Source organism: Balaenoptera physalus, assembly GCF_965194825.1.
Source record: "Balaenoptera physalus genome assembly, chromosome: 3".
Taxonomy (NCBI): Eukaryota; Metazoa; Chordata; class Mammalia; order Artiodactyla; family Balaenopteridae; genus Balaenoptera; species Balaenoptera physalus.
The window spans coordinates 21,483,003-21,497,431 of NC_138890.1; the positions used below are offsets into that span (position 1 = coordinate 21,483,003).

At 40.4% G+C, this 14,429-nt stretch overlaps 1 protein-coding gene across 3 annotated transcripts in view; it reads right to left on the reverse strand.

The window, feature by feature from the left end:
- Window positions 1-14,429, reverse strand: part of FAF2 (Fas associated factor family member 2) — a 60,792-nt gene that overhangs the window by 7,729 nt on the left and 38,634 nt on the right. For all 3 annotated transcript variants that reach the window (XM_082456500.1, XM_082456499.1, XM_082456501.1), the window contains exons 3-8: window positions 7,966-8,100; window positions 6,220-6,296; window positions 3,701-3,839; window positions 1,999-2,084; window positions 1,806-1,897; window positions 221-398 (exon numbers count right to left, since the gene is read on the reverse strand). In XM_082456500.1, coding sequence (XP_082312626.1) covers window positions 221-398; window positions 1,806-1,897; window positions 1,999-2,084; window positions 3,701-3,839; window positions 6,220-6,296; window positions 7,966-8,100 — 707 coding nt within the window. The remainder of the gene's footprint in view (window positions 1-220; window positions 399-1,805; window positions 1,898-1,998; window positions 2,085-3,700; window positions 3,840-6,219; window positions 6,297-7,965; window positions 8,101-14,429) is intronic.

Sequence of the window (14,429 nt, forward strand, 5' to 3'; positions counted from 1 at the left end):
TACATTCCTGAGCATAGAGTCCTGTCTTTATTTTGAATCACATCTCCAAGAAAAGATGATCTGATGGAGTTATTTAGGTCAAAATATATAAATATTTTAACACTAAATGGACAAGGCTTTTAAAGTTGCCTAACAGAGAAGAAGTCAGGATTTGTGGAGCCCCAGGTAAGGCACCCAAGTCTACAGCTGGTCTCAGTTCCAGACAGGAACTCCCCTGTACCTCTCTAGGCGTTCTGACACCAGGTAAGTCTGGTTTGCATCCATGATAAATGTCAGTTGGTTAATGAGGTCATCAGGCTGAATGAGGCCTTCTAGCCGTCCTACCACAGTCATTCTCCGATCCTTCAACATAATCATGGCCAGGAATGGATAGGTGTTTTCTCTTAAAGCCTGCGAGACTGACAGAAAGAAGACCCAAAAGATCAAGGGCAGGACTTAGGGATAAAACAGATTAATTCTTAGATTTTACACAACAAGCAAGAGAGAACTGCTTTGGTCTCAGTTGGGAAAGAAGGGAGGTGTCATTTATTCCCTGCCTACCTTTTTCCCTCCTAGTTTCTCAATCTTTTTGCTGTTATTGTTATATATTTGTGTCCCTATTCCCAGGTAATTTGATTAGAGTAGGACAGGCTTTTCTGGTGGGGTGTGGTTGTCATGATGATGCTAGGGCAGGCTGCAGAGTTCAAGAACAATGTCTATTTGATGGAAGGAAAAGGATCTACAAAGACTCTGGCTAGTGCTCAGCATAATTTTCCCCTGTGTCGGGGTCAAGCCTAAAGGGAACAAGGCTGCAAGTCTCAAGCTTTATGTTACTGGTGAGGATCTCCACCATCATCTTCCCTGTCTTTTGTTCCTCTTATCCAATCCCTTCCTTACCCCCTTTTCCTATGTCCCACCCGCCCCCACCCACTATAAAAGGGCTAGCTTTTCTGTTCTGAAGGAGTTTAGAAAGCGGGTCTTCCAAATAACCAAGATTTTACAACTACAGAGTTTAACCTGTTTTACCTTATGATTTGAAAGAAGAGATTTTAAGCTTCTATTAAAAATATCCTTAGTCTCCTTCTATTTATCACTCCTCACACCCAAAGCCATTAAGAGAATGGCAAAACATATACTGTAGGAACTTATCAGATGTTTAAAAACCAATTAGGAATAACAATTCGGATTCTAGGATGTAGACAAAACATCTGCTGCATCTTTGGTTCTCAGGATTTAGCACAGTGCCTGGTATGCTAGTATATATTCAAAAGTTGCTGTATAGAAGTAGCTGCAAAGTAACAGCATTTTCCTTCACTAGATGCCTTTATATCTTATACTGACTTCTAAAGATATTTACCTCCAGTTGAGAGTTAGTTATAGTCAGCAAAGATCTGAGCTTTCTGAATCCCTATCAGCACTCAGGGTACTCAAACTCATTGTGCAAGAAGCTCTGCTAAAATTGCTGATGACAAGAATAAACTCTTCAGTAAAAAGCTCATTAAGATTAAAGGCAAGCTGCTGGCCAGGACTGGGTATTTTTTAAAATAAAACAGGCTCTGGCAATGGTTAACTGTAATGAATGGGCTAGAGTCTGACAGACCTGAGCTTGCTCCAAAACTTGCTAACCGTATGATCCTGGGCCAGTGGCTTAAACTCTCTGAGCTTGTTTCCTAAACCATGAAGTGGAGGTAATAGAACCCCCATCTCTCAGGACTGCTGAGAGGATTGGTCAGCCACAGAATAGTCATGCAATAAATGGCATGTCCTTCCAGATTATTCCAAAGATATCTCAACAATCTCAACGAGGCAAAAGAAACACGACTTACCCCTGTATCCCTCAGGTTTGTTTGTGGAGCATGCCCAGAAGAGCATCCTAGTGTTTATTAGTGAAATAACTTCAGGAGCACAGAGTGTGGTGCTGTGGAGAGGGATGAAGAGGACATGAGAAGAACTTGCTTACTACAAATTATCAGTAGATAAGATCAGAAAAGAGGAAAAAAAAAAAATCAATCCACTTACCGACAGAACTCATCAGAGTCCTGGTGATCATCTCCATGAAGATAAACCAAAAGAAAGCGAAGCTCCCGTTTGGCATCATTAAGTGCCTGTGAGAAACAGAAGATCACAAATTATGATGATGACTGTGCCTCAAACTTTTAATTAGGCTAAGGGTCCTAATGGATACAGCTATGTATTTAGGAACAAAAGAAGAAATGAGGGAAAAAGCTGAGCAAGAAAACCAGAAAATTCCTGGGCTCCTACCTTCATACCTCTGGCATTTCTCTCCCTACAGAAAGTCCATGCTAACAAGCTTCAATGAAAAAGTTTTTAGTGTTGTTAGGATTTAAATTCTATCAGGCACATGAGAGTAGGCAGGCTGACAAAAAAACGCCCCCTCCCCGCCCAATCACAGAAAAGTCAGCTGTTCCCACAATCTAAAGGAAGATATAAACAGGAGAATCTGACCTGAAAAGGGAGATGAGAATTTTGCCACTTTACAGCTACAACATAAAAAATACTGCAAAGATGAGCCTGATCCAAGGCCACATACCAAGCAAGGATGAGGGACTGAGGGACCCAAGGGCATTTTAAAGAGCATGGGGTTTAAAAGATCCTCAAAGACAAGGCTAGTGTCCAAGATTTCTGTGTATGCTTTTGCATTTGCAGAATCCCAGGTACGTTACAATTTAATTAAGATTTCCTGAACAACCACTGGTGGTCTACCCTCAGGATTACAGCAAAGGGGGTGTATGAGAGGCGCCCATCTCATTCACGTCTGTATCTCTAGCACTGAGCACAATGCGTGGCATATAGTAGGTGCTTAATGCTCGTTGAGTGGGGTGGGAGCAGCCAGTGGGAAAAAGCAGATGTGGGAGAATCACAGAAGGAAGCAAGAGTAAGCATTTTTCTCTTTCTCCAGATAGATCCAGGAATCCTGGAGGCTGCAGAACCACCCTCAGGCATAAGGTGTTACTTCTACATTTTTCTCTGGTAAACTAGAGATATGCCCAACACCCATAGAACTACTAATTTTTGCTCCCTGAGAGGTAACAACAGTCAAATGTCTGTGTGGTTTGGGTTGAATGAGATGTGTTGCTTTGAGTCTATGGTCTATCCCCTTATTCAATTCTGTGAGGGATCCAAGACTTAGGCTTTGCCTACAAGGAGCTTACAGTCTGGTACAGGAAATAAGACATTAACACAAACAACTATAAAATAAGGAAGAATGTGAAATTGCTATAACGTTTAAAAAAAAAACAAAACCACTATGAAAGTACAAAAGGAAAGACTACTATTTTAGATTGCAAGTAGGCAGGGTAGGGCGCAACAATTAGGAAAGGGTACAAGAGGGGAGTGACATGAGCTGGTGAAAGATGGGCAAGATTCCAATTAGCAAAATGTGAGGAAGGCATTCTAGATAGAGGAAACAGTAAAGCAAAAGCAAAGGCACAGAGGTGGGAAAGTACAGAGTATGTTAAGGGAATGGTCAGCTGGAACCTAGGGTATAGGGAAACAAGTTATGCAGGAAAGACCTCAAAAGGAGGTTGGGATTAGATCAAGGAGGGCCCAGCTAAAGGGCTTGGTCTCTTTTTGTGTAAGCAATAAAAAGCTATTTAAAGTTTCTGAATAAAAGAATGACATGATCAGTGCTAGGCTATGCTTTCCTTTGAGGATAGAATCATATCAATAAATTGGCATCTATATGGTTTGTGGCACTGACCTGGCTGTACGTTCCCTGGTAGAAGACAGGGTGTGCCCTCCCATATTTCTCTTCAAAAGAGTGCATAAATGAAACAATGTCCCCAACGGGGTCAGTGACCCGGCTGCGAGGGTCAGGCCGTATAAAACGAAGAGCAAACCTGGGGAGGAAGGAATAAATATCACATGAATCGGCTTACTGTAGTGCATATGGAGTGGGCCAGTTTGTAAAGATTCCTATAGCAGAGCCATGGGCATGGCAGCAAAGGGAGGTGAACGGTCTGTGAGTGGACCATCAAACCTGAGAGTACAGTCTGGCTCAAAAGCCACAAAGCAGCAAGTGTTATACCACTGCCTGTTTAAGAAGAATGCAAATTACTAGAATTATAAATTCCAACACTGGCCTAAACAAATCTTGAGTGCTTTTTGAAGAAAAATTTAGGGCTATAAGAATTGGGAAAGGAAGACGCAATATCCAAAAAGATCACAGGTCAGGCTGTGCCCCCAGACTCTCCATAACAGCACTGTCTAAAACAGCAGCCACGAGCCACATGTGGCTATCTAAATTACCAAGAAAATTAATTTAATTAAATACAATTTTAAAAATTCACTTCCTCACTCACACCAGCCACATTTCAAGTGCTCAATAGCCACATGTGGCTAGTGGCTTCCACTCTAGACACTGCAGATATAGAACATTTCCATCATCACAGAAAGTTCTATTAGACAGTGCTGTTCTAGAACAGAGCTATATCTCTTTCTGGTTCTTCTACTTGCCTCTCCCTTTCCTTTCTGTTCTCCTGGGATTTTGAATTATGAGTCCACATTCCCAAACTATTCAAATTATGGACAAGAATTTCAAATCCAAACTTGCAGTCATGACTGACTTGCTCTTCAACAGGGCAAGTAAATTCTGCTCAGTGATTTATGGTTGACAGCATCCATGGAGGAAGTTATAAAATGGATCTAGAAAACACTGGCAGAGTTGGAGACCTGGCAGTTACTGTAAGGTTAAAGATGGTACCACACATCTGTTTCTAAAGAGCCCATCTTATCACATTTGTATAGTACCATTTATTTATCCCCTGGGTTTCCATAAAAGGCAAAGAAGCAGGGGCTTGATAAGTCAATGTGCTACGTAACATTAAATAAGTTACTTGGATGATACAGTTGCATTAAAATTAGTAACACATGCCATGCATATTTTTTCCCAAGGGAAGCAAACAATATTCATATACTTGAAGAAATATTAGCATAGAAAAGCTGACTAAACTATGATACCTTCCTTACCAAATATTGAGCCAATTCCTTATCCCCTTAACAAATTCCCCATATACACATGATTTCACTTGGAATTCCTCCTGAGTAATCAAATCAACTCATTGACACAAACATTCCAGAGCAAATTAAAAACAAAGGTAAGAAGCTGTGTATGTGGGGGAGTGATTAGAAATCCTTAAGAAGATTAATGTTTTGATAACTTTCTCTGAAATCAAGTATTCTAGGATTATCTTATTACTCTAAGTTTTCAAATTTTGATGAATGGATAAAGGTTTTAATTTTTTTGTTTCTCATTACAATATATTCCAATGGCCAACACAATTTAGAACAATCAGCTTTAAAAAAAAAAATAGAGATGTCAACTCAGACTTCATTATGATTTTAAAGGTTTTTACATGCCCATTCTTAGGTACTGTCTGATCCTAACACTTCTGCAGCTGCTGGGTCCTTACCTTCAGGCTCTGCTCCCTAGAGCAAGGCAAAGATTAGCCCACATTTAGAGGAAGGTATAGAATGCCCTGTATGCAAGGCCCAGATGACATGTTCTAGCTCTATCTGTTGGCGTGGATGCCCATAAAACATTTTAGTTCTCCATGAAGTCTAGGTGTGGGTTCATCTACTACTGAGTTCCAGACCAGACACCCCAAGTCTGATGTGCCAGCAACTTGGGCCCCTTGACATTTTCCAGCCTTTCTGTAGCTTCCTGTGCTGAGCTCTCCAAATGGTACATGAAGGAATTAAGAAGAAAGGTGAAAGTGTGAAGCAAGGGGGTACATATATGGAAGGGTTCCAGTGCCAGCAACCTATGGGTTGCCAGGACAGAGGAAAATGTACAGAAGGTGTGTCTAGAATGGTGAAACTGTTATAGGAGGAATCTAGAAGAAAGTGGGTCATCTCAGAGCAAAAGAATTTATTGGGATTATGAGTTGTAAAATCATTTAGGGTAAAAGTTACAAGGAGTGTGAAGCTAGTAAAGATAATAGAGGTTGGAAAGGAAAGGGTGTGAAGATTAACTAGGGAATGTAGGGGGACAAACATGTGGGATAGGGAGGCAGACTTATTTGTGAAAATGATAACATCTGTTGTTATGTCTAAAAAACCAAAAATATTTTCATGCTGTATGAATACTTCAGGAAAAGTATTCAATCTGATGACAAACTGGCAAGCCAAAATTGATAGAGCATAAACCTTATTCTGGTCTATGTTTCAGCTCCAACATTTACCTTGTTACTACTAACACATACATACAAAGGTACATACCTAAATATATCAAGTATTGTATAATAGGTAAACCGGAATGGAAGCATTATCAAGTAATAACCCCATCCAAGCAGCCCCTGAAATTCCAAAAACAAAGTTAGATATCATTCTCTCAATCCCTAATATCTTAATTGCTAGTTAAGATTTTCATTCTTTTTTGTCCTTTTCATGTAATTTCTCCCTCTGCAAAACAAGGTTCCCTTTTCCTGGCCCACCTCATCCTTCTTAAAAACCAACTACCTTTGACCTCACTTCATCTAATACTATTATATTTTTCTTTTATACAATAATGTTTGTATTAAATCTGCTTGAACACTTATTCTGCAGCTACTTACATTAGCTGTCAAATTCAGTTGCAAGTTTTCCTCCCCAAATCATAAATATTCATTCTTTCCTTTTTAGAATTAATACATTAAAATGTGGTATATAGAAATAACAAGAAAGATAACCACTATTGCTACCTTGGACATTTGTATATAAATGACAAATAATTGTATTAACCACAATTATAAATCTCCAAATAGCTGCTAAGCTTGGTAATACTCTTATTATTTTAACAGTGTTGATTACTGCTGCTCTTATTATTAATTAGCAAATATATAGGGCTCTATAGCTTACAAAGCATTTCTTATATGGTATATTGTGTTAATCTGAGACCCTCTGTGTCCATGGCCAGGGAGCTCTAGAGCTCTGGAGCTCCATTAGCGGACATTAGGGTCCCAAACACAGTCAAGCCCAAAACAAACTGGAGAAACATTGAACACATACAGAACTACTCCTTTTTTTTTAATTTAAAAAAGAAAAAAAAAATTCTTTTTCTTTTTTTTTTGGCCACACCACACGGCTTGCAGGATCTTAGTTCCTTGACTAGGGATTGAACCTGGGCCCTCAGCACTGAAAGTGCAGAGTCCTAACCACTGGACCGTCAGGGAATTCCCTAGAACTACTCTTTGAGTCATATAATTGCTCTAGGAATCTGTGCTATTCTACTTCAGAATACCCCAAAACAGCTACTTAGAAACTATTTTTAAAACGTTATCAAGTACTTCACAAAAAGGAGTGATGGAGTAAATTCTAAAATCCAAGTATAAGAGGTGAGTGTAACTCCAAGAATAAGAAACTCCAAAAAGTTCTCTGGAGTGTTCACTATCAGAATACACACCTGACTTCCCTAATTTGACTGTGAATAATTTGAAGAGGGAAGAATGCCTCTTTATTCATCTCTAGATCTCCAACAGCAAAATATCAAGAACCTTGGAACACTCTTAAATGCCTGCTGAATTTAACTGAACCACCTCCTTGCTGCTAGCCCTTCAAGACTAATTTCAAAGATATGGCCAAGGCTCCCACAGAGATTACAAGTACTTCCCTAGAAGTAGCTTAAAATTAAGTAAAATGAAGCAACAAAGAATTCAGTAAACACTAACTTAAAAGTGGAAGATCTATTAAACATGTAGCAAACATTTTTAGACATGTAAATACATGTAGATGAAGTGCTATAAACAAGGCACAGAAAACTCTTCAAATAACTGGCATAGAAACAGGAAAAAAAAGGATACTTTCATTGGTTCATTAAGGAATAAAGGAAAAATGAGAAACCCAATAAATCTACCAAGGAGCTAGGTCAAGCTAACAGGTTTATATTCTGAATATTTCTTTTGTCCCTATCATACAGAGATCAACATAACCAAGTGAAAGAACTTTTAAGATAAAAAAGGGAGAAATTCCAGCTATGAAATAACTTGCCCTTGGTTGTGGTCTTGAAACAACATAGCTGTAGATCCTGTGGTCGGCTGTATTAACTTGCAAGGGTCGGGATGGTGGTGGGTTGAAAACACTTGGTACACCCTCTTGCTCATTCAATCTGTCCTGTACAGCAGCCTGAGAAGAAAAGAATAGCAAGAGCTTCAATGATGCTCAAATCAACCTAGAAGAGATGAGACAACCATTGCTGGTGTTTCAAAACAGGTCACCAGGGAGTATATATTCATGAACCTTTCTTTTTTTTTTTTTTTTAACATATTTATTGGAGTATAATTGCTTTACAATGGTGTGTTAGTTTCTGCTTTATAACAAAGTGAATCAGTTATACATATACATATGTTCCCATATCTCTTCCCTCTTGCGTCTCCCTCCCTCCCACCCTCCCTATCCCACCCCTCTAGGTGGTCACAAAGCACTGAGCTGATCTCCCTGTGCTATGAGGCTGCTTCCCACTAGCTATCTATTTTATGTTTGGTAGTGTATATATGTCCATGCCACTCTCTCACTTTGTCACAGCTTACCTTTCCCCCTCTCCATATCCTCAAGTCCATTCTCCAGTAGGTCTGTGTCTTTATTCCCATCTTGCCCCTAGGTTCTTCATGACCTTCTTTTTTTTCTTAGATTCTATATAATATGTGTTAGCATACGGCATTTGTTTTTCTCTTTCTGACTTACTTCACTCTGTATGACAGACTATAGGTCCATCCACCTCACTACAAATAACTCAATTTCGTTCCTTTTTTTTCCCATTGTATGTATGTGCCACATCTTCTTTATCCATTCATCTGTTGATGGACACTTAGGTTGCTTCCACGTCCTGGCTATTGTAAATAGAGCTGCAATGAACATTGTGGTACATGTATCTTTTTGAATTATGGTTTTCTCAGGGTATATGCCCAGTAGTGGGATTGCTGGGTCGTATGGTAGTTCTATTTTTAGTTTTTTAAGGAACCTCCATACTGTTCTCCATAGTGGCTGTATCAATTTACACTCCCACCAACAGTGCAAGAGTCATGAACCTTTCTTTAACTTGCTATGGTGGGAGGCAATGTGTGGTGATGGCGCCAGAATTCATTCACAGTAGAGGAGTACTAGGAACTTGTCTGGAAGCTCACTGCTTTTATTCAGATGGTATGTGTTATTTAGGGTGGCTGGGATACAAGGTGCTTCACTGTACAAGCGTAAGGAAAACCAACCACAGAGAACAAAGCAATGTAGACCGTGTCCCCAGAGCTGTGCAATGGAGCAATCCTGATGGGTTGGTGTTTGATGGAAGCTTGGCTTTGGAGCAGAGCAACTTAGGTCTGAATCCTAGCTCCAGCACTCAGAAAAGTTGCTTGGATTCTGTGCCTCAGTTTTTCATGCTCAAAATGAAGAAACAATACTTCTCAGGGTTAATTTGAAAAATTAATGAGGTGACCATACACAAAGATTCTAATACAATTCCTGGCAGACAGATGATCTTCAGTAAAAAGTCTCATTCCTTTCCTAACTCTGCCCCTGAAAATGGATATTTGTCCCAGTGTAGTAAAAAAATTTGGCCTTACACAAGAGGAGGTCTGATCTCTGCCTTCGACTTCTGGAGATAATCTATGTCACACCTGATAAGAGTATTTTTGCTATGGGATCCTAGGGTAGGGCTGACCACCCTAGAAAGACCAACCATGTAATTTAGGCTGGGGATTTTGGGTAATGCAGTATCAGTCAACCTAGAGACTAAGTTCAATTACATAGGCAACCAATCAAATGACTCATGCCTGTGTAATGAAGCCCCAGTGAAAACTCTGGACACTGAAGCTGAGGTGAGCTTCCCTGGTTGGTAATACTTCATGCATATTGTCACACAATTGTGCCAGGAGTGTAACATGTCCTGATTCCATGAGAGGAGTAAGGAATCTTTGTGTTTAGAACTCAAGACTCTGCACTAGGGCTTCCCTGGTGGTGCAGTGGTTGAGAATCTGCCTGCTAATGCAGGGGACACGGGTTTGCGCCCTGGTCTGGGAAGATCCCACATGCCGCGGAGCAACTAGGCCCGTGAGCCACAACTACTGAGCCTGCGCGTCTGGAGCCTGTGCTCCGCAACAAGAGAGGCCACGATAGTGAGAGGCCCGTGCACCGCGATGAAGAGTGGCCCCCGCTTGCCACAACTAGAGAAAGCCCTCGCAAAGAAACGAAGACCCAACACAGCCAAAAACAAATTAAAAAAAAAAAAAAAGACTCTGCACTAAGTGTCTCTTTCATTAGTTGATTTTAATCTGTATCCTTTCCCTGTAATACACTGTAACCATGAGTTATAATAGCTTTCAGTGAGCTCTTCTAGTGAATTATCAAACCTGCAGGTGGTTTTAGGAACACCTTGAACTTGCAGTTGCTGTCAGAAGCGAGGGTGGGGACTTCCCTGGTGGCATAGTAGTTAAGATTCTGCCTGCCAATGCAGGGGACACAGGTTCGAGCCCTGGTCCGGGAAGATCCCACATGCCATGGAGCAACTAAGCCCGTGTGCCACAACTACTGAAGTCCGTGCACCTAGAGCCCGTGCTCCGCAACAAGAGAAGCCACCGCAATGAGAAGCCTGCGCACCGCAACAGAAGAGTAGCCCCCTCTCAACACAACTAGAGAAAGCCCACGGGCAGCAATGAAGACCCAACGCAGCCATAAATGAATGAATGAATGAATGAATGAATGAATAAAATTAATTAATTAATTAAATAAAAAAAATAAAAAAAAGAAGTGAGGGTGGTCTTTTGGAGGACTTGTGTGCCCTCTAACCTTGATAGTTGGCTTTAAACTTTGCCATGTGGCTAACTTCAGGTAGTCCTCTAGGTTTCATGTTTTCAAATATTAAGACACACTTCAATGGGGAAAGAATAGTGTTTCAACAAACGAGGCTGAGACAACTGGATATTTACATGCAAAATAATGAAGCTGACCCCCTAAACCACACTATATACAAAAATTAACTCAAAATACATCAAAGACCTAAATACAAGAGCTGAAATTATAAAACTCAAAAGAAAACATAGGTGAAAATCTTTGTGACCCTGGATTAGGCAATGGTTTCTTAGATAAGACACTAAAAGCACAAGCAATAAAAGAAAAAAATACATAACTGGACTTCATCACAACTCAAAACTTTTGTGCACTGAAGGACACTAACATAGAGTCAAAAGACAACCCCACAGAATGGGAGAAAATATTTACAAATCATATATCTGATAAGGGTCATCTAGTATCTACAGTATATATAAAGAACTTTTACAACTCATCATTGAAAAGACAAACAATCCAATTTAAAAATGGGCAAAGGATCTGAATAGACATCTCTCCAAAGGAGATAAACAAATGACCAAGAAGTATATAAAAAGATGTACTACATTATTAGCTATCAGAAAAATGCATATCAAAATCACAAGATACTACTTCATAACCACTAGAACGAGTATAATATAATAAAAGACAGATGTTACAAGTTGTAGGTGAGGATGTGGAAAAATTGGAACCATCGTATACCCTTGCTGGGAGTGTAAAAGTGTAGCCTCTTTGGAAGCAGTCTGGCAGTTCTTCAAAACGTTAAACATAGTTATCATGTGATTCAGCAATTCCACTCCTAGATATATACCCAAGAGAAATGAAAACATATGTCCACACAAAAACTTGTACACTAACATCCACTGCAACATTAATGACAAGAACTGAAAGGGGAAACAATCCAAATGTTTATCAACTGATGAATGGATAAAGATATTGTGGTATATTCATACAAGGAATATTATTTGACAATAAAAAAATAAAGTATTGATACATGTTGTGACATGGATAAATCTTGAAAACGTATGCTAAGTGAAATAAGCCAGACACAAAAGGACAAATATTGTCTGATTCCACTTATATGAGTTATCTAGAATAGTCAAATTTTATAGTAACAGAAAGTAGAATTATGGTTACCAGAGGCTGGGTGGAGACAGTAATGGGAAGTAAATTGTTTAATGCGTATAGAGTTACAGTTTGGGACGATGAAAAAGTTCTAAAAATGGATAGTGGTGGGACTTCCCTGGCGGCGCAGTGGTTAAGAATCTGCCTGCCAATGCAGGGGACATTCGATCCCTAGTCTGGGAAGATCCCACATGCCACGGAGCAACTAAATCCCTGTGCCACAACTACTGAGCCTGCGTGCCACAACTACTGAAGTCCGCACGCCTAGAGCCTGTGCTCCGCAACGAGAAGCCACTGCATGAGAAGCACACGCACCACAACAAAGGGTAGCCCCCGCTCACCGCAACTAGAGAAAGCCCACGCGCAGCAACAAAGACCCAATGTAGCCAAAAATAAATTAAAAAAAAAAAAAGATGGATAGTGGTAATTGTTGAACAACAATGTAAATGTAATTAAATTAATGCCACTAAATTGTAATGCCACTTAAAAATGGTTAAAATGGTAAACTACATACCTGGGTGAAGCCAGATTTTCTTCACATACTTCAACTAAAACTACGTATCACAAAAGATTACAAGCAGAAGTGAATATGAAAATCCAGCTGTTTTCTATTAAGCCAGACAAAAAAGTCTGCAAACATTTATGTTAACATGTAATGAGTTTATTTATTTATTATTATTATTTAAAAAAATTTTTTGGCATTCGGTCTTTGTTGCTGCGCAAGACTTTCACTAGTTGCGGCAAGCTGGGGCTACTCCTCATTGCAGTACGCGGGCTTCTCATTGCGGTGGCTTCTCTTGTTGCAGAGCATGGGCTCTAGAGCACAGGCTCAGCAGCTGTGGCGCACAGGCTTAGTTGCTCCGCGGCATGTGGGATCCTCCAGACCAGGGATCGAACCCATGTCCCCTGCACTGCGAGGCTGATTCGTACGCTGCGCCACCAGGGAAGTCCCGAGTTTATTATTTTTAAAGTGAATTAATAAACAGAACAATTTCAGTTTTAATTTGTCATATGGTAATAGATATCAATAGATACAGCCCATATAAATAGAAGCTCTTTGTAGAAAAATATACATATTTTTAGACAGGCACAAAAATATCTGGGAAAAAAGCAAAAGAAATTGTTAATATTGCTATGTTGGGGGTGTAGGACTGAAAAATAGTGGTAGGCAAATGATTTGAGCAGGATTTTTTTCATATTTAATCTTAGGCTTTGTTTGAACTTCATGTTGCTGCAAATGGCATTATTTCATTCTTTTTTATGGCTGAGTAGTATCCCATTGTATATATACATGACATCTTCTTTATCCATTCATCTGTCAAAGGACATTTAGGTTGTTTCCATGTCTTGGCTATTGTGAATAGTGCTGCTTATGAACACAGGGGTGCATGCATCTTTTATGAATTATAGTTTTATCTGGATATGGGCCCAGGAGTGGGATTGCTAGATCGCACAGTGATTCTATTTTTAGTTTTCTGAGGAACCTGCACATTGTTTTCCACAGTGACTGCACCAACTTACATTCCCACCAACAGTGTAGGAGGCTCCCTTTTCTCCACACCCTCTCCAGCATTTGTGATTTGTAGACTTTTTAATGATGGCCATTCTGACTGGTGTAAGATAGTACCTCATTGCAGTTTTTTTTTTTTTCCCTAATTATTTATTTATTTATTTATGGCTGTGTTTGGTCTTCTTTTCTGTGCGAGGGCTTTCTCTAGCTGCGGCAAGCGGGGGCCACTCCTCATCGCGGTGCGCGGGCCTCTCACTATCGCGGCCTCTCCCGTTGCGAGGCACAGGCTCCAGACGCGCAGGCTCAGCAGCTGTGGCTCACGGGCCCAGTTGCTCCGCGGCACGTGGGATCCTCCCAGACCAGGGCCCGAACCCGCGTCCCCTGCATTGGCAGGCAGACTCTCAACCACTGCACCACCAGGGAAGCCCCCTCATTGTAGTTTTGATTTGCATTTCTCTAATAATGAGTGATGTTGAGCATCTTTTCATGTGCCTATTGGCCACCATCTGTATGTCTTCAAATGACAGTTATCTTTTTTTTTTTTTTTTTTTTAATAGCTACTTTATTTATTTATTTTATTTTTGGCTGTGTTGGGTCTTCGGTTCGTGCGAGGGCTTTCTCTAGTTGCGGCAAGTGGGGGCCACTCTTCATTGTGGTGCGGGGACCGCTCTTCATCGTGGTGCGCGGGCCTTTCACTATCGCGGCCCCTCCCGTTGCGGGGCACAGGCTCCAGACGCGCAGGCTCAGTAGTTGTGGCTCACGGGCCCAGCTGCTCCGTGGCATGTGGGATCTTCCCAGACCAGGGCTCGAACCCGTGTCCCCTGCATTAGCAGGCAGATTCTCAACCACTGCGCCACCAGGGAAGCCCGACAGTTATCTTTATGTATTTTATGTATTATTTTTATGAGTTACTAAAAGTGAAAAAATGTAAATATAGCATAATCCCATTTGTGTAACAAGAAAATTATATATAAATCTATATAGCCATATAAACAAACAAAAG